At 44.8% G+C, this 19,484-nt stretch overlaps 1 protein-coding gene across 1 annotated transcript in view; it reads left to right on the top strand.

Annotated features, from left to right (window-relative positions):
• The window catches only part of rasgrf2a (Ras protein-specific guanine nucleotide-releasing factor 2a), a gene marked incomplete at both ends in the record, with an annotated part of 46,245 nt that overhangs the window by 16,996 nt on the left and 9,765 nt on the right, over nucleotides 1-19,484 (top strand). The window contains 14 exons of the mRNA XM_083638119.1: nucleotides 904-1,097; nucleotides 1,189-1,298; nucleotides 1,390-1,508; nucleotides 3,809-3,981; nucleotides 4,817-4,883; nucleotides 5,011-5,147; nucleotides 5,354-5,436; nucleotides 6,487-6,735; nucleotides 8,005-8,492; nucleotides 10,626-10,751; nucleotides 16,085-16,174; nucleotides 16,304-16,410; nucleotides 18,274-18,386; nucleotides 18,722-18,782. Of these exons, the coding sequence (XP_083494245.1) occupies nucleotides 904-1,097; nucleotides 1,189-1,298; nucleotides 1,390-1,508; nucleotides 3,809-3,981; nucleotides 4,817-4,883; nucleotides 5,011-5,147; nucleotides 5,354-5,436; nucleotides 6,487-6,735; nucleotides 8,005-8,492; nucleotides 10,626-10,751; nucleotides 16,085-16,174; nucleotides 16,304-16,410; nucleotides 18,274-18,386; nucleotides 18,722-18,782 (2,117 nt within the window). The remainder of the gene's footprint in view (nucleotides 1-903; nucleotides 1,098-1,188; nucleotides 1,299-1,389; nucleotides 1,509-3,808; nucleotides 3,982-4,816; nucleotides 4,884-5,010; nucleotides 5,148-5,353; nucleotides 5,437-6,486; nucleotides 6,736-8,004; nucleotides 8,493-10,625; nucleotides 10,752-16,084; nucleotides 16,175-16,303; nucleotides 16,411-18,273; nucleotides 18,387-18,721; nucleotides 18,783-19,484) is intronic.

The following is a 19,484-nucleotide window of genomic DNA, read 5'->3' as shown; positions in this document are numbered from 1 at the left end:
ACGTGAGTGTAAGAAAGATGCTGTTACTGTTGGAGTGGTAATGAAACAACACAGCCTCAATGCAAACGTTTCAAGCTTCGTTGCTGAAAGAAAAGTGATGATGATCTGTCAACATTCCCTGGGCCGTCTGAAGTAACAAAGTGTACAACACTTACCCAAAGTGTATCTGTTAATCCAGTGAACTGTTACACCACCCAAGTCTACCTCACCCAGCGTCGCCTTCAATTTTGCCTCCATCCCTATCCCGCATATTCTCTCTCGAGGTAGCCAGCAAACGTCTGTCTCTGTGTGGCTGCGGCAGCTTGATATTGTTCTTCGTGGCTATTTTCTCTACGATGCATCGATATGAGGGCGAGTCAATAGTGCAAATAGGTAGCATCTGCCAAGCTGCTCGCACATAGTTTACAAAGGACAATAATGTTCCAGCTTTTGAACGCATATTTCTCTTGCTCGTCTCCTTCTTCTGACTCGGTTTGTTTTGAAAGCCGGCGTGCACGCTCTGACGCTGTCGCGCGCACATACACTATGACGTATATGTGTGCGCGACAGGTCTACCTGAGTCCGTGAAGATAAAATGTTTTCTTTTCTTCTTTTACATAGAAAACACTGCATTCTGGCAGGCAATGATGTAACGCAGTAACGCATGCGTTACTTGGATTAGTAACTGTAATCTAATTACTGTTTTGGAAATTGTAACGCCTTATATTACTTAGTTACTAAAAAAGTAACTAATTACAGTAACGTGTTACTAATAAGTAACGCGTTACTGCCCAACACAATATGTATACTGTGTACATTAAATATGTATGCTGTATACATTCAGATTACACTTATATATTCTATACATTTCAATATCTGCATTTTGTATCTCCATGCTTCCGTGTGTGTGTTTTGCATATCCAGCGGACCTGTTTGACATCCTGCTGCCCATGCTGAACATCTACCAGGAGTTTGTGCGTAACCACCAGTACAGTCTGCAGGTGCTGGCCAACTGTAAGCAGAACAGAGACTTTGACAAGCTGCTGAAACAGTACGAGTCGAACCCTACCTGTGAGGGCCGGATGCTGGAGACTTTCCTCACCTACCCCATGTTCCAGGTGACACGCATTTCATTTGACCCCACTCCCCATTCATACCTTGGGCATACTATAGCATCCATGTTTCATGTATGTTCTGTTGGTATTTCAGATTCCACGGTACATCATCACTCTCCACGAGCTGCTTGCACACACGCCTCACGAGCATGTGGAGCGCAAGAGTCTGGAGTTTGCAAAGTCCAAACTAGAGGAGCTGTCAAAGTAAGTGTGTGTGCACGTTCCTGCAGAATGGAAAGTGGCACGCAGCGGCGAAGGCGGTCGTGACGATGATGCCGATTTGTTGTCTGGTTAGGATGATGCACGACGAGGTGAGCGACACGGAGAACATCAGGAAGAACCTGGCCATCGAAAGGATGATCGTAGAGGGGTGTGACATCCTGCTGGACACCAGTCAGACCTTCGTTAGACAAGGTGAGCTGTCTCTACGACATCTCTCTCTCTCTGACTTTTCACTCACTCCCGAGTCTCTCCAAATATTATAAGAATATTATAGTGATATCATAGACGATAAAATAAATAGCATAAACTCACCATTGAGTACCAAAGATACACTATAATAAGTCCCTATAGGAGTATTAGAGGACATAAAACATGCCTTAAAGAACATTATTGTTATTATAAACATACTATTAAGTACCAAAGAAACACATAATTCCATATAAGATTATTATAGGAGATAAAACATACTATAAAGTACTACAGTATAAGGTCACTAAAAGTACCACAGTCACAATAGTCCCTGTAATAATATAACAGCAATATTATACGGAATGGGATATTATAGTGATACCATAGTAGGGTATAAAAAAATATAATAAAGAACTATAAGGTCGATATCAACTCATTATTGAGGAGCAGGGACTCTATTTGACCCAGTGGGAATATTATAGTCTGGGTAGATGGGTGGATCTCTATCACTGTCACTGTGTGTGTGTGTGTGTGTGTGTGTGTGTGTGTGTGTGTGTGTGTGTGTGTGTGTGTGTGTGTGTGTGTGTGTGTGTGTGTGTGTGTGTGTGTGTGTGTGTGTATGTGCGTGAGCGTGAGCGTGACTGCGCGCGTGTGTGCATGTTTCACCGGCTTTGAGCTGCGACACTACTCTCAATTCCTTGTACAGCCGGGGGGAGGGGTCTAGGTGCACTGCTCAAATCCTGTTTCTAGGAAGTGGCCAGGGGTAGCACTGGCCATCCCTGAAATCTAATTGGCCACCCAAAAATCCTGAGGATCCTGGCATCTGTGTCCAACAATACTGTCTTTCAGGCTTAATTTTAATCTAGAGTGAAGTTAGGCAAAATTTTGGTGAGGGAAAACTTTCTACATCCTTCCTAAATGTCACAATCAGTGGTACCCTTGCTTGAGTCTGTGCCCCATGGGCCACCCCGGTCAGCCAAAGACAGGCAAGAAGCACAAAGACTACTTAAGGTTATAAATGCTTTTAATTCAGTTCAATATCAAATGCTCTTGTTGCCTATCTGCCGGGTCACTAAACGTTTTCTGCGGTCTACAGGCTCATAAATAATGTAGCTAAATAAAAAGATACAGCACACTGGGAAATTGAATAGCCGACAATTGCAATACAAGTGGAATTTGCTGATCTTATTTGGGACGCTTTCAGCATTAGTCTGTTTTTTTGATGAACCTTGTTTCGTCTGATAAAGTTTTTTTCTCTGCTGATTCTTGTACCTTGGGGGTACCTATTCAAAATACAGGAGGGTGCCCGGTGAGCACCCTTGAGCATTTTTAGATATTAACCCCTTAAGTGCCAAAATCGCATAAAAATCGGGATTTATGAGATTTCATGCAAAATACTCATCAAATGCATCAAATTTGCTTTCTCCAATGTTTATTCATAAAGGAGCAAGGATGTCATGTATAGTGTAGTCTATTTGATTAACCCACCATGTGCCCCCCCACCCTCAATAAAAACATGAAATAAGCAGATGACTTTTAGTCTGATAAATCACTCCCAGGTATTGAAGTGGTGCATGTTTGCGCAAGTCAAACCCTTCTCCCCCACACCCCCTCTGGCACTGTGTGTGTGTGTGTGTGTGTGTGTGTGTGTGTGTGTGTGTGTGTGTGTGTGTGTGTGTGTGTGTGTGTGTGTGTGTGTGTGTGTGTGTGTGTGTGTGTGTGTGTGTGTGTGTGTGTGGGTGTGTGGGTGTGTTTGTGGGGGGGGGAAGTGTCTACAAAGTTATTTTCACTAGTCAGGTGGTCTACAGGACAAATTGTACAGACAGATACTGTAGGCTTGACTTGCAGATGAACTTCCACCCTGGATACTTGCTTGCGCAATATATCAGAAGATCACCATGTGATGAAATATCAAGGGATTGGAAGTAATGGGTTTGGAAACAAAAGTTTCAATGTAGGACACAATTTTTACACTTCCCTGTCATCTACCAGTAAAATGGACAGATGGAGAAGTGGATATACTAGGAATTCATGATATCCCCATGACAAAAAACATGATCTGGCTCAATTTAATTTCAATAGAAAAATTTAGAAAATCGACAAAGTGTTGCAACCATGGAGACGGCAACATCTGACCATCTATGGGAAAATAGCAATGATTAAATCATTGGTGATCATGCACCTCACTCATTTATTCATGGCATTACCAACCCCAAGATGTCAGCATTTTAAAATATTTTCTGTAACCACCTTTACGCACGTGCGTGACTTTTCACTCACTCCTGAGTCTCTCCCATGAGCAGGCTCGCTCATCCAGCTGCCGTCCAGCAGTGAGCGGGGCATGCTCAGTAAGGTGCGCCTGGGCAACCTGGGCTCCCTGTCGCTTCGGAAGGAAGGAGAGAGACAGTGCTTCCTGTTCACCAAACACTTCCTCATCTGCACCCGCACCTCTGGGGGCAAGCTGCACCTGCTCAAGGTCAGCCTCACCTGTGCACCCATATGAAAAAAAGAAAAAGAAAAAACATCTTAACAAGTAACTTAAACCAGTGTTTCTCAAAGTGTGGTCTGCGGACTCCCAGGGGTCCTTGAGGGGGTTCAGGGATCCCCAGCAAAAGGGGGGGATCATTTATTTTCACTATGATTCCATCCATAAGTAACACAATGGGGGGGGGGGACCTTGGGACAAAATCTCATCAAATAGGGGTCTGTAGTCTAATTTGTGTCAGTTTAGGGCAGGGATACTCAACTTGCTTTACCCGGGGGCCACTTTCGTGAAATGATAGAAGGCCAGGGGCCAGTTAATAAACAATCAATATACATTTTTCTGTAGCGGATTGTAGGTTTTTGGGGTGTCAGCCGGAGTTTAGTCTGACAATGTTGTGCACACCGGATAGTTAGTTAGGTTAAGTACATACATAAGTGCCTGGGTAGCGAGCAGACGGCGGTATTTGACAATTTAGCAGCTAAATCATAGATTATTGAAAGATATTCCATATTCCAGACTGAAATGCTGTAACAGAAGTGGAGTATTGGCCAGAATGACATGAACATTTGGACACTTATTCAGCAGGTATCTTGCATGTTGCGTTCAGGTGCACTGTAAAAAAAAAAATTGCAATTCCATCGTGGGCCGCACAGGGCCGCCAGTTGAGTATCACTGGTTTAGGGTTTGAGAACCACTTAAACAATTGGCTAAGTGACATGTTGGATGGATATTTATTTGCAATTTGTACATATAAGAAGCATAGACACACTAACCTCTTTACTAGATCTAACCTATAAGTCACGCCTCTGTTCTCTTTCCCCCACAGCAGGGAGGCGCATTGTCTCTGATAGAGTGCACTCTCATTGAAGAACTGGAGGCCAGTGATGAGGACTGTGAGTATCAATTGTCTTTGAACCAAAGTTGATCCAGCTCAGATTCTTTATCCAATCCAATTCCAGTGATTTAGCTTTGAACTAATGTTGTTCATTCAGGCATGGCCCATGTGTTTATTTTTTGCAGACAATGCAGCCGGCCAAGGCTTCAACCATCTGGAGTTTAAGGTTGTGGTGGAGCCACCTGACGGTCAGCCCTTTTCTGTCGTCTTACTGGCCCCGTCCCGCCAGGAGAAGGCTGCCTGGACCAGTGACATCAGTCAGGTAAGCCTGTCTCCATAAAGGCGTTGGATTATCATTAGAGGGACGGTAATGACAGATTTGAATAGAGTTTAATCAGTATAATCAAATTCATTATGTTACTTATTATAATCAAAGCTATTTCACGATTCCAGATTAAGGGGAATTAGTGGAATTAACGGGAAGTGACGTTTCTCATGTTTCTCTCCCTCTACTTTTCTGTTCTCTAGTGTATCGATAATATCCGCTCCAACGGCCTGATGACCAGCGTGTTTGAGGAGAACTCCAAGGTTACTGTGCCGCACATGATCAAGTAAGAAAGCAAGAGGTCCGAAGGTCCTATACGGGTGGGGGCAGATTGTAGCTGTGAAGATTACGTACAGTACCAAATCTTATTGGTCTCATCATCTGAATATATTGGATGTGCTGTGCATAGTAACATAGTAAACAGTGACTTCCTTTCTGTTTTCACATGCAGTGGATTATTACGCTCAGGCAGTCCACTGCCCTGTCCTTAACAAAGGCAAATGTTGAACAATCACCATGTTTAATGGGTAAAGGAAACTGGATATTGGAGGGTTTTTTTGTTTTTTCGATTTTTGATTTTTCAGTTGCTAAATTACTGTTGTGTTCCAACAAATGGTGACAGAAACAAACAAAGAGAAACTATAACTATAAATGCAATATCGGAACAAACGATGTCTCTGCTTCTAAACCCACAAAGTGTATACCATAGTTTATTCTTTTATGCTGCAGCACAGGCATGTGTAAATATAAATTCAATTGTTAACTTGTTTTTTGCCTGTACAACTCAGGAAGTCAAGCATAATGGCACTGTGCACTCGGATGCGTGGGAAATGAAAATCAGATCTGAAACCTGACCTCTGATGACACCTACTGTACAGCGTGGGCAGGACACTCACATAAAGATGTGTTGGTTGAACTTTTGCGCCGATGCCTCAAAACCAACACATTCTCTACATTCATAAATCTTTCAATGTAGTTTCTATAAAGTATCGATACAACTATACACAAACGGACTAGAGAAGATTTATATTTCGCTTTTATGGCAACTGTTTAATTGTTGAGCTACTGTATCTTAATTTTGCTTTTGCAGACCAGACCTCACTAAATATTCAACAGCCAACAACTGATTGAACGGAATCATATCATTTCTGTTCAACACTTTCCAGTTTTAGTGCAAAAAGTGTTTTTTTTAATGTGTTCCATCATTATGTTAATTGGATTTCAAAACATTGATAAACATTTGTCATACCAACATGATACTCCTTCAGACTATTGCCACTCATGTCGGATAAGTCCAAAGAAACCTGCCTATCGATGATCTTCTTTCTTCCCTAAGGTCTGACGCCCGGCTGCACAAAGATGACGTGGACATTTGCTTCAGCAAGACGCTCAACTCGTGCAAGGTCCCGCAGATACGCTACGCCAGCGTGGAGCGTCTGCTGGAGCGGCTGACCGACCTGCGCTTCCTCTCCATAGACTTCCTCAACACCTTCCTCCACACGTACCGGATCTTCACCACAGCAGCCGTGGTCATGGACAAGCTGGCTGACATCTACAAGAAGCCATTCACCTCTATACCTGTCAGGTACACATGCAACTATTTCTAATACAACTATCACTTTAGTGGGGCGTCCGGGTAGTGCGGCGGTAGATTTCCCTGCCTACCGACACGAGGGTCGCAGGTTTGAGCCCCTGTTACCTCTGGCTTGGTCGGGCGTCCGTACAGGCACGATTGGCTGCGGGTGGGAAGCCCGATTAAGGGTATGTGTATGTGGCATTAGAGCCTCCTCTGGTCAGGAGGGGAACTGGGGGGGAATATCGTGATCCTCCCATGTGCTACGTCCTGCCGGTAAAACCCCTCACTGTCAGGTGAAAAGAAGTGGCTGGAGACTACACATGTATCGGAGGAAGCATGTTATCAATACTGTAACAGTTTCTGTCTGTTTACTATTATACATTTTCATCCATCTTCACTCTCCCTCCCTCAGACTCATGCATGGCTGTCTCTGTCTCTGTCTCTGTCTCTGTCTCTGTCTCTGTCTCTGTCTCTGTCTCTCCGTGTTCTCTCTCGCTCCCTCGTGCTTCACCTCCTCTCTTCATCCGCCGGCCTCTCTCCTCTTCCTCTCCACTCCTCCGCTGCCTCTTCCTGTCGCTGTCCCTCTCAGGGTCCAGTACCACTCCTCTGACCGTCTGTCCATCACATCCCTCTGTCCCGACTACAGTCTGAAGATCACGCAGCTCGCATTGGACCAGTCCAAGTAAATACATCAGTATCTCTACCTGCCATTGGTTGTTCATCACTGTCTCTACCTGCCATTGGTTACTCATCTCATGCACACTGTAATCTGCCTTCACCACGTGCCTACATACATTACCTTGCAGGTTGGACTTTTAGTTGTATCACCATTTCTCGCAGGCAGAGCTGCCCTGGAGGCAGAAAGCATATTTGTTCGAGTAAAACACTTGATTTGCCTGAGTTTGTCGCTACTCACAAAAATGACGAGTGACAACTCGAGTGACTTCTTGGGCCATGGGGAGAATCTTTTATATGTTGTTTCCTAAAGCAGAGGTTTTCAAAGTGGGAGGCGGGTCCCCCCCCCCCCCCCCCCCCAGTGGGGCCCCAAACAGTTTCAGGGGAGGCTCCGGGAATGGAAGTGAAAAAATATGACATTAGTTATTACATTGGTTACAAAAGGAGATCACATAGACTAGCCCAAATGTGTGTGATTTGGTTAAAGAGATGGTTCAGAGATACAGTAGTTTTTTTTCTCCCTTTCCCAGAGTCAGAAACAAATAAATGATTAGTCGCATCCCTCTTGTGTTCCTCTTTCCCTCCAACTCTCCTTGCTCTCAGGTCTCTGGAGCTCTTCTTTGCGACCAACCAGGGTGCCTGGGGAGCGGACGCCCTGACCAGCAAATCTCCCCGCCTGTGCCGGAAGTTCTCCTCTCCTCCTCCTCTCTCCATTCCCTCTCGCACCTCCTCCCCCGTCCACTCCCGGAAGCTCTCCCTCAGTTCCCCCAACTGCACGAAAGCAGGAGCCTTAGACCTCTCCCCAAACTCCCCCACCTCCAGAGAGTGCCCCTCCATCTCCTCTCCTCCCCCCGGCTCGCCGAGGGCCTCCTCCAGCTTCTCCTATTCGCCGCCCACCGCCCCTCGCTCTCCCAGCCTTCCCCAGGCCTCCGGGGTGTCCTCCCCGCCCCCCACATCCACCAAGGCCCCTCTGGACCTCAGCCGCGGGCCCAGCTCCCCAGAGCTCAGCCCCGCCGCGGGGGACGACGTCAGCGGAGAGCTGCCTCGCCTCGACGCCTTCTGCGGAAAGCTGAGGCGCAGCATCCGCAGGGGTAGAGCTGGAGCACAGAAACATATGATTCACACTCTGCCGGTCACACACACACGCACACACGCGCACACGCACACCCATCAGAGCAAGTGTAGACACATGTCCTTGGTGTGGCGGTGCAAATACTGTTATATGCCTACATGGAATTGAGGTTTAAGTGTTTATTCATTTTCAGCAGTGAGATGGTCGTCTCACATATGTCATAGAAAATCCTCCAACATCATTTTGAGTATTAGTGCCGTTTACCGCAAGAGCTTTATTGTCTTGCATTATCATTTATTAGCATTTACAACAAACATTTTGACTCCCATGTGACACAGAGCTGATAGTGGCCGACCAAGCCAATGGAGCAGGCAAAGAGACAGATGTAAATGGGTCATCATTATCATTACCCCGCCGGAATAATAATCTTGCTCTTAGATCAGACGCTGTGTTTGACCCCGTGGGGCCACCGTCACCATCTGCCCAGGGCAGACAGCTTGCACACTGTAAAACAGCAGTACTAGAGTACTAGGGCAAAAAAAAAGGAGGAGATAAATAGAGCTCTTCCATGGCAGGCTGAGTGCCACACAAGACAACACGTTGTGTATATTTGATATTTTTTCTTAATTCAAGTTATATTTTATATTTGTTCTATTTGTGTTTTTGTATTTCTAGTTATTTATCATTATTAAATCCCCAGTTAAGTTTACTGTTTCATTGCATTGATGTCATTTTGGACAATAAAGTTTATTGATAAGCTGGAAATTACATCTTATTAACCCATTGATACCTGATGCAGCATTTGCATGTATGTCCCTCATTTGTGTGTGTATCCCTTTATCACACACTCACACACACACACACACACACACACACACACACACACACACTAGATGGGTGCATACTCATCCCCAGGTTTAAAAAACACACACACTAGCTGGATGCATACTCATCCCCAGGTAAAAATAAATAAATAAAAGGGATACACACACAAATGCTGCATCAGGTATCAATGGGTTAAATGGATGAAAATGGAGAGCCCTCTCAGAATCCTCAGAAATACTGTTTCCTATCCGCATCGACAAATTTACCTGAGTCAGGTAATCGACAAATGGAGCTAAGCAGAAAAAGCTTGGACAAAAACACACACTAGCTGGGTGCATACTCATCCCCAGGAACACACTAGCTGGGTGCATACTCATCCCCAGGAACACACTAGCTGGGTGCATACTCATCCCCAGGAACACACTAGCTGGGTGCATACTCATCCCCAGGAACACACTAGCTGGGTGCATACTCATCCCCAGGAACACACTAGCTGGGTGCATACTCATCCCCAGGAACACACTAGCTGGGTGCATACTCATCCCCAGGAACACACTAGCTGGGTGCATACTCATCCCCAGGAACACACTAGCTGGGTGCATACTCATCCCCAGGAACACACTAGCTGGGTGCATACTCATCCCCAGGAACACACTAGCAGGGTGCATACTCATCCCCAGGAACACACTAGCTGGGTGCATACACATCCCCAGGAACACACTAGCAGGGTGCATACTCATCCCCAGGAACAGACTAGCTGGGTGCATACTCATCCCCAGGAACACACTAGCTGGGTGCATACTCATCCCCAGGAACACACTAGCTGGGTGCATACTCATCCCCAGGTAAAAACACACACACACACACACACACACACTAGATGGGTGCATACTCATCCCCAGGTAAAACACACACACACACACACACACACACACACACACACACACACACACACACACACACTAGATGAGTGCATACTCATCCCCAGGTTTAAAAAACACACACATACACACTAGCTGGATGCATACTCATCCCCAGGTAAAAATAAATGAATAAAAATAGCTGGGTGCATACTCATCCCCAGGTAAACACACACACACACAAGCTCTTAAGCCTCTCTCTAGTCGGCACACACTAACTAGTGTCTCTCACCCGCTTATCATTATGTCATGTCAACTCCATGTTTGATTGTTTTTTCCCTAACAGCTGTCCTGGAGTCAGTATCTCTGGACAATACAACACGTTTGATTGTGTGTGTTTTCTAACAGCTGTCCTGGAGTATCTCTGGGCAATAAAACACATTTGATTGTGGTTTTTTTCCTAACAGCTGTCCTGGAGTCAGTATCTCTGGACAAGTTCCTTCCTGAATCGCCAGCCACCAGCGAACCAGGGGACATGTCTCCCTGTCGCTCACCCTCAACACCAAGACACCTACGCTACAGACAGGCAGGAGGTACACATACACACACACACACACACACACACACACACACACACACACACACACACACACACACAGAGCTGTGGTGTGTTTCTGCCATAGACTGTATATAAATATGCATGTGGCCACTATGACGTGTGGCCATAGACTGGATAAACAGGTGAGTTATATGTGTGGGAGAACTCTTCACATGTCGCTGTTGCACATTGTTGGTAATGAGCCAAAGAAGGTCGAACATACATTTTGAGTTATTTGGTTACTTTCATCTCCATAGTACATCATGGTGAATAATTATTTCCATAAAACAAAAGGTATAAAGTATTTATTTTTTATGGTTTTGGTGGAATGCCACTGTAGAAAATAGACTGTTGTGGCATGTTTAAAGCCATTTTTCCCATGTTTTACTTTTAGACACATAACAGATTAAAATACTCTTTTTATACAGTTTTTTTTATATATATATATTAAAATACATAACCTTTGATCTGAGAGAGCTATCTCAGTCATTAAAAAAGTTGTGTAGGCCTATAGGGGAGAGTTTCTAATTTACAGAAATATCAAAAAATGAAAATGTAAATTTTTCACCATGTGAAGTTTTCCTCCAGGGGAGCACGGGGAGAACATGCAAACTCCACGTTGTGCAGTTGAAACGCGGCCACGCCCCCCAGAAGAAGAGTCTCTGAAAAGGGAAAGTACCGTTTCTGGCTACACAAATAAGCATCGTACTCGTAAACTGAAAGTTAACAAACACCGTTGCCAGTCCGTTATGAGGGAAGACACCCGTGGCTACGCGTGAGTACCTTTGTCTTTGTGATTCGTGCATGTTTGAAGCCCGTCGAGCTTGTTTTGGGGCTGACTTCCATGGAGAAGCGCAAGCCGTGCGCAAATCTAAAGGAGAATCCATTTAGAGTTGCGTGTCGCGGCTAGGGGGTGAGTAGCTATATAACTGAATTTTCATTTTTGGGTGAACTCATTTCATTGGCTGAAGCGAAGGTTGGACGCAAAAAAAAAGTCTGGCTAGCTAGCTTAGTTTTGACACGTTATCGCGACGCTATGAATTTCCGATGAGAGTGGAACCCGCCGTTTCTATTGGCCACTCGTTTGATGTCATTTCTGACGTCATAATCGCTATCACGTCGGCGGGCCGTAGGCCTATATAAGAGCCCCTCCTTGCGGCCCAGCTATTTATTGTAGCTGACTCTTTGAGCGCTTGAAAGTGACGATGGAAGAATCACACGCCAAGGGAATTAAAGACACCCCTGCCTCCACAGATGTGTCCACCACACCCCAATCTACCATGGCACAATCCGCCTGGCTCCTCCAGAGTCTGAAGACATTCAGGGACTACACGGTGCAGGAGGAGAGCACAGGCACAGCACCCACATCCAGCTCCCTGTCTGAGACCCCAGTGACGCCCCCGTCTGTGGGACTGCCTCCAGGCCCAACAATTAAGGAAACCCGCCGTGCAAAAGAGACTCAAGAGAGAGAGGTAGCCAGAATCATGGCCAGAATGAGGCGCACAGACAAGCAGTCCCCCGCAAGAAAAAGGCTCGTCTTCAACGATGTTTTTCCAGAGAACCAGAAGAACAAGGCCGTGACTGAAGCACTGACATGGGATCAGCTGAAGAATGCCCTCAATAATATTGTCTCATCTGTGGGATGAGAGTGAAGGACCTTCACCCCTAACACACACACACACTACTAACATCTTCACTTTAGCATTGTCTGCATCAATAAAATCTTTAAATTGACTTACTGTCGTTTGCATTTGGATTTTTTGTATCTGTATAGTGTATACTGGGGGCAGAGTGACAGTGATCACAATGTCCAGTGAACTGATGTCAACTGAGGCAGGGGTTATGTTTTTATGTCGAGCACATGTCTGTTAGCTATATGATATAACAGACATCGGAAAAACAAGCAAATATACAGATATAACTTACAGTATATCTGTATATTTGCTTGTTTTTCAATAAAGATTAAAAAAAGAAACTGAAGCAGGGGCACTCAGTGATTTATGATATCATTGATGGATGATGTCATAATGTCAACAACAGCTATGCTGAAGTGAGATCAGGCAGATTATTATTCTTCCAACTGCTCAGTGCTTGAGCTTGCCTTGAGTAATGTCCAACTTGTTGGTAATGTGAATGCAATGCTAGAGTGTCTCTAGATCAGTGGGCCTCAAACTTCTTTTTGGCTTCAGTACCCCCTTTCCCTGATTTCTGAATCCCAATCACTTTATCCCTTGCACACCTGACGGTTGGTACTGTACTTGACATAGGCCTAGTCACTGATGTAAAATAAGGAAAGTAAACGTCCTTGAGTCAGAGGTACGGCTTACTTGAATATTATTTCATGTGATTTAAGGTCTCATGAGAGGAAGAGGTGTAACAAGTATCAAGGGTGCATGAGTTCTTCAAAGAGGAAGAGAGATTGATACAGCATTTTATGTGGTGCTATGACACACACAGAGAGCTGACATACTAGATATGTGCTGATACAGAGTAGAGCCTGACCGATATATCGGTCCACCGATATTATCGGCTGATAACCGATATATCGGTATCGGCCGATATGCAGATATTTTTTTATTTTGTATTTTTTAAGTCATAGACAACACGTTGTGTATATTTTATATTTTTTCTTAATTCAAGTTATATTTTATATTTGTTCTATTTGTGTTTTTGTATTTCTAGTTATTTATAATTATTAAATCCCCAGTTAAGTTTACTGTTTCATTGCATTGATGTCATTTTGGACAATAAAGTTTATTGATATGCTGTAAAATATCCTGCCTACATTACATATCTCAAGTCATGTCAAGTCATATCTTTGTCAAGTGTTTGATATTTGAGGGATCATTGCAAAAACATTGTGTAATATAATGTGTATATTTAATATAAGAATATCGGCCGATATATCGATTTCGGAATTGTTTTACTCCCTAATATCGGCATCAGCCTCAAAAATCCAGTATCGGTCGGGGTCTAATACAGAGCATTGTACTGTACATTAAGCTGTGCTACAGAGATGACATGTGTGATTCAGTAGCGTAGCCAGACTTGGCTCATTGGGTGTGCCACAGAAAGCCAGGGTATGCCAGGGGGCGGACCATTTTTTGCCAGGGGGCGGACCAAATTTTTTTGGGTCTTTTCAAACCAGATTTAGAGGAATATTTGTGTGTTGTTTGCTCCTTTTCACACTCATTATTAGCAGGTAGAAGCAGTCAATTAAATTGTATTTTTTGGCAACATGTAAAACCACTTTGTTTAGTATCTCAAAAAAGTCTCACCTACTTTTTCCAATGAGTGTTCTAGTCGGGAAAGAACGCAAATTTGGTTGGCATGAAGGTTCGTCTACTGCAGAGAGATCTGTAGCGTTCTCAGTGTCCTCTGGCTCTGCACAAACCTCCAGTGTGTTGTTGGCTGCGTTCCCCGCTGTTAACGTCATTGTTTCGGCTGCATCATCTTCTTCATAATCGTCTCTCTTCTCCACTGTACACCACCAATACAGGTGCGGGAAGGGTGCACTACAATCCGCACTTGTTGAGGGGGAGGGTGACAACGAGTCATCTTCTTCCTCGTCGTCAAAGCGACGTTTCTTGCCTTTGCCGAAAAAGCTTAAAAGCGAGCTTTGTTTCATGTCTTCTTGATTTGGGCTGCTGCTGCTGCTACAGCTGTGGGTGCATTTGTTTACTTTACGTGGACGACAGCTTAACTATTCCCATGATGCTCTGGGGCACATAGGTCAGCGGAGCGTGATTTCTATTCGCACATAGGATAAGTTGGACACAGTGCATGACAGCGTTGATGTGTTTTGCAGACAAAACAAAAAACCTTTTTTACCCCATTTTTTTTGGGGTGTGCCAGCGGCCTGTCTGGGTGGCATTGGCACACCCTAGCACACCCGTGGCTACGCGCCTGGTGTGATTACATGTGTGATGATACTTTGCTGACATGGCAGGACATCAACACACTTTCTGATAGATTAGGATTCCTGTGGTTGAGATCAAATGGTGTACAGAGTTGGAAAAAGTGTGTGAATGTTAAGGAGAGATGTGCTTATAAAAGTATATTGTGTTTATGTATTTAAGTAAATGATTGAGGGTCTGATGGTGAAATTTTTACTTGTTAGCCTACTGTTGATTTCACATTATTCTGAATAAGAGATTATGTAATTGCCCACAGATGTCTATGTACTAGAGAGCTGCGCGGGCCTGAAATCTCGGCCCGAGCCCTCCCCGGCCCGTGACATGCAGACCCGTGCCCGATCCGGCCCGGAGGAGTTATGAAATTAATTGGCCCGAGCCCGTTGCGAGGCCCGAAGCCAATATTACGATATAATGACACATCTCTCCCCCTCTCTGTTCCTCAGCTGCTGCGGTGCTCCTGCAGCCTCTCTCTCTCTCTCTCTCTCTCTCTCTCTCTCTCTCTCTCTCTCTCTCTCTCTCTCTCTCTCTCTCTCTGTCCGCTCCGCTGCTGTAGCCTACACGGACGCACACAAGGCTTGTTTCTCTCTCTTTCTCTTTCTCTCTCTCTCTCTCTCTCTGTTCGGGAGCTGTCTGCGCTGTACAGCGACGGACACGCGGCACACGGCTTGTTTCGTTGTTTTTTACATACTGACAGCACGCTGTCTGTTGCTGACTGAGCAGAAAGCTACATGTCATGACATGAGTCCTGGCAGACTAACGTCACGTGAGGGTCTGTGTGTGACTGTGGCTGGGGGAGTGTCTGTGCACTCCTCCTCTTTGTCTGACTGCTCTGCTGTGTCAAATCAAGCGAGTAACACAACGTTATTTTATTTAATTATTGAAACGGCCCGACCCCGGCCTGGCCCGGACCTATTAATTAAAAATAAATAAAAAACAAGCCCGGCCTCGGCCCGTATTGGCAGGCCCGAGGGCCCCGCGAGGGTACCCTCGGGTTTGCAGCTCTCTACTATGTACCTGCTGTTGAATGCCCAATCCTACTGTATATTGTAGAGCCGCAGCACTGTCCTTTGGTGAGTCAGCCCGTTGAGATATATGGGTTAACGGGATGATTACACCGGAAGAAGCACCCATATTTCACATAAGGCATCATGGCATCTAGAAATAAGGTGGATAGGGACCAGATTTTTTTTTTTTTTTACCAGGCTGTAAACATATTTATTTCTGCTGTAAAGTTGGGCATTTTAACATTGGGGGTCTATGGGGAATGACTCGCTTTTGCAGGCAGCCTCAGGTGGCCATTCGAGGAACTGCAGTTTTTTTGTACTTCCACGTTGGTTTCATTCTTCATTTTGGGGCTTAGTTCCTCCATGTGTCCTCATACGCCCCCTGTCTCTCTCTGTGCCCCCTGCAGTCACATCGGGGGAAAATTCCCGCTGCACCATGTCACCAGCTTCAGCTTTCGCCATCGCCACTGCCGCCGCTGGGCACAGCAGCTCGCAGGGTGAGAGCTCCCTCCGGAGGCCAAATCTATCACTACTCTAACGCCAAGAATGACGTCAAAAAGCCTTGACAGTAAATAGTCAACGCTGTCGTGTGGCGCTCTGCGCTCATCTTCTGTGTTTTTCCCCAGCTTTCAATAACGCTGAGCGGACCTGTGACAAAGAATTCATCATACGCAGAGCTGCTACCAACAGAGTGCTCAACGTGCTGCGTCACTGGGTTTCCAAGCACTCGCAGGTGAGTCGACCACTTTTATATCCCCACTCCTCTTAACCCATTGATACCTGATGCAGCATTTGCGTGTATATCCCTCATTTGTGTGCGTATCCCTTTAAGACCGCGAACCGCGTTAACGCGGTTCTTAAAGGGATACACACACAAAATGCTGCATCAGGTATCAATGGGTTAAAGAGACAGCTCACCCAAAAACTCAGAATTCTCTCATCATCTACTCACCCTCATTGCCAGTTGAAACACAGGTGAAGCTTGTCCATGTTACGCACAGGGAGGTTGCCAACAAAACTCGAGAGAAAACCAGTCACCATTGACTTCAGTTTAATTAGGGCCATTTAGTTGGCCCTAATTGCCTACTTAAAAATCCAGCCCTGTCACCACCTGCTTGGGACCCCTGCTGGTACCCGTGCCAAATATGAATGCTGTCATGCCGACGGTGTGGAGGAAAATGAAACAGAGACACATAGATATATACAGAGAAACATACATAGGTTTTCTCATTCATGTATAAGATCTGTAAGATTATGTGTAAGATTTCTGGCCTTGGGAAACTGAAGCTCTGAGCCTTGTTTGGTTTATTGAAGGATATCATTTTGTCCTCTAGTGGGCGTTGCCAGGTGGCGCTCCTCTTGAGGTGAGAGGAGGGCATTTGAATGGCTAGGATAGAGAACCCCCCCCCCCTTCCTCCCCCCCGTGGGGAATTCTTTGGGAGTCGAGACTCGTTGGTGGTGGACTGGGGAGGTGGGTGGGGCCAAACGACAGCTTCAGAGGAGATGATGAACAGCCGTGATGCCAGCTGCTGCTATGATTCGCCAGAGAGGGAGGTGACCCTCGCTATTCACCTTATGTTCAGACCTTACAGTGGGCCAAATTCTTCCGGGTCCGTCTAACACTTCCGGCGGTCACGGCGCCAAATATGAAAGAACGTCATGAAGAAGAGAGTTGTTTTTGTAGCGGACAGCGCAGGGTGTAAAACAAAAACGTAGCCTACTACTTTGAGCTCGGTACACAGCCAGCAAGCGGAGTATCCACTGTTAGCCAGGTCAGATAACGTTATCGTCGACAATGACGAGCACTTTCTTGTAAAACATACCTGGACTCCAACAAAGAAAGCTTCAGAAGGTTTTCTCTCCTCCGAGCGCAGCTCGAGCCACTTACGTCTATAAGACCCGCACACGTTAATGTAATTCCCTGGAATGCGAGAAATAACGAGCCAGTTACATGGCATTGCATTCTTAGACATTGCCGTTTGCTTTTATTTGGTATGTTACATACAATTGGCTAAAGTATTAGTTAATTCAGAGTTAGATTATATTGGAGCAGCCAGCCATTTTTTTTTCTTTTTTTTTTGCCGGAAGTCGTAGGACGGCCACAGAACCGGGTCAAATGGGCGTGGCTACATAAGGTGAATATGTACTAGGATGAACTATCGTCATAACTGATGTCATATTTAAACTTGACTGACGTCACAGGCTGATCAGGTTATGCGATTATGGCGGCCTTCTGATTGAAATTTGGTATGAAACCTCACTTCTTGGCAACTACTTTGGCGTATGACTCCCTTGCCAGGTGGCGCTCCTCTTGAGGTGAGAGGAGGGCATCTGAATAGGCTAGGATAGAGAATCCCACATGTACTACAGTCTGTGTGCCACCACACAGTAGTGGTTATACAGTAGGCATGATATTGAAGACTCGGAGTGTGTGTGTGTGTGTGTGTGTGTGTGTGTGTGTGTGTGTGTGTGTGTGTGTGTGTGTGTGTGTGTGTGTGTGCGTGTGTGCGTGTGCGTGTGCGTGTGCATGTGCGTGCATGTGTATGTGTGCGTGCATGTGTATGTGTATGTGTGTGTGTGTGTGTGTATTCACCAGGACTTTGACATGAACAGTGAGCTGAAGATGGGGGTGATGTGTCTCTTAGAAGAGGTGCTACGAGATCCGGACCTGCTGCCACAAGAGAGGAAGGCCGCGGCAAACTTATTAAGGTACACACATGCACGCAAACAGCACATTAAGTCGGCAATTAGAAGTATGTATACTTGTTGTATATTCAGTATATATATATATATATATGAATTTTGTACAAATATATGTGTGTACATTCCAAAATTTAAAAATATCAATTTGCGCACAGTGTGAAGTCGTGGACCCATTATAAAAATAAAATCTCATTAGTGTGAAAACTGAAGTAGCAGGTAGCCTTCGTGATTTTACCGCGATATACATGGTGTGCAAGTGTGTGTAATATTCACACACATACACACGGAAATGAAACACCAATGGAGACACATTTGGTCACCGTGTCTGTCTGGCTTTGCAGTGCACTTTCTCAAGAAGAACAAGATGATGCCCAGCTGAAGATAGAGGACATCTTACAGATGGTCAGTATGGCTATCATGCATGTTCAACACAAGGGGTGTCATGGCTCACTTGTGTTTGTGCTGAGAGCTTTTAAGCAAATCCTGAAATCATGCATCTCCTGTTTATGGCACAGAAAAGCGGTCCTCTACTACACTTCATTGTGGTAAGATTGTTGTTCTGTTGGTGAAGAAGTGTTTCCCCTTATTGAAAGGTGTAATGTGGTGACCAGTGTTGGGCAAGTTACTTTCAAAATGTAATATACTACATATTACTAGTTACTTTCATTTGAAAGTAATGTTACTTTACAACATATTAGTGTCTGAGTAGAGTAACTTGTTACTTATTACACTACTACTTACACTACTTTTGCATTACTTTCACCAAAATAACTGCAGTAGCAGAATGACATCACTGCCCTGGAAATCATCCCGAAAAACAATTTAAACCTGTCTTGAAGTCAGTGTAAACCATCCAAAATTTAAATGTTATCCTTTTCCTTTGTAATTGTCATTTATAGTGGTAATTTGCATAAAAACACACCATTTGATTAGGAAATGATTGTATCTTTATTTAAATATATGCTTTAATTTAAAAAGAAAAATGTAACTCAATTTGTAACTTGTGCTACTTGACAAAGTAACTGGTATAATATTACTGAAATCCTTTGGGTTATAGTAGTTATATTACTGAGTTACTGCTAAAAGTAACATATTACATGTAAT

This window comes from Poromitra crassiceps, assembly GCF_964638095.1.
Source record: "Poromitra crassiceps genome assembly, chromosome: 6".
NCBI lineage: Eukaryota > Metazoa > Chordata > Actinopteri > Beryciformes > Melamphaidae > Poromitra > Poromitra crassiceps.
This window is presented reverse-complemented; position numbering and strand designations above follow the sequence as displayed.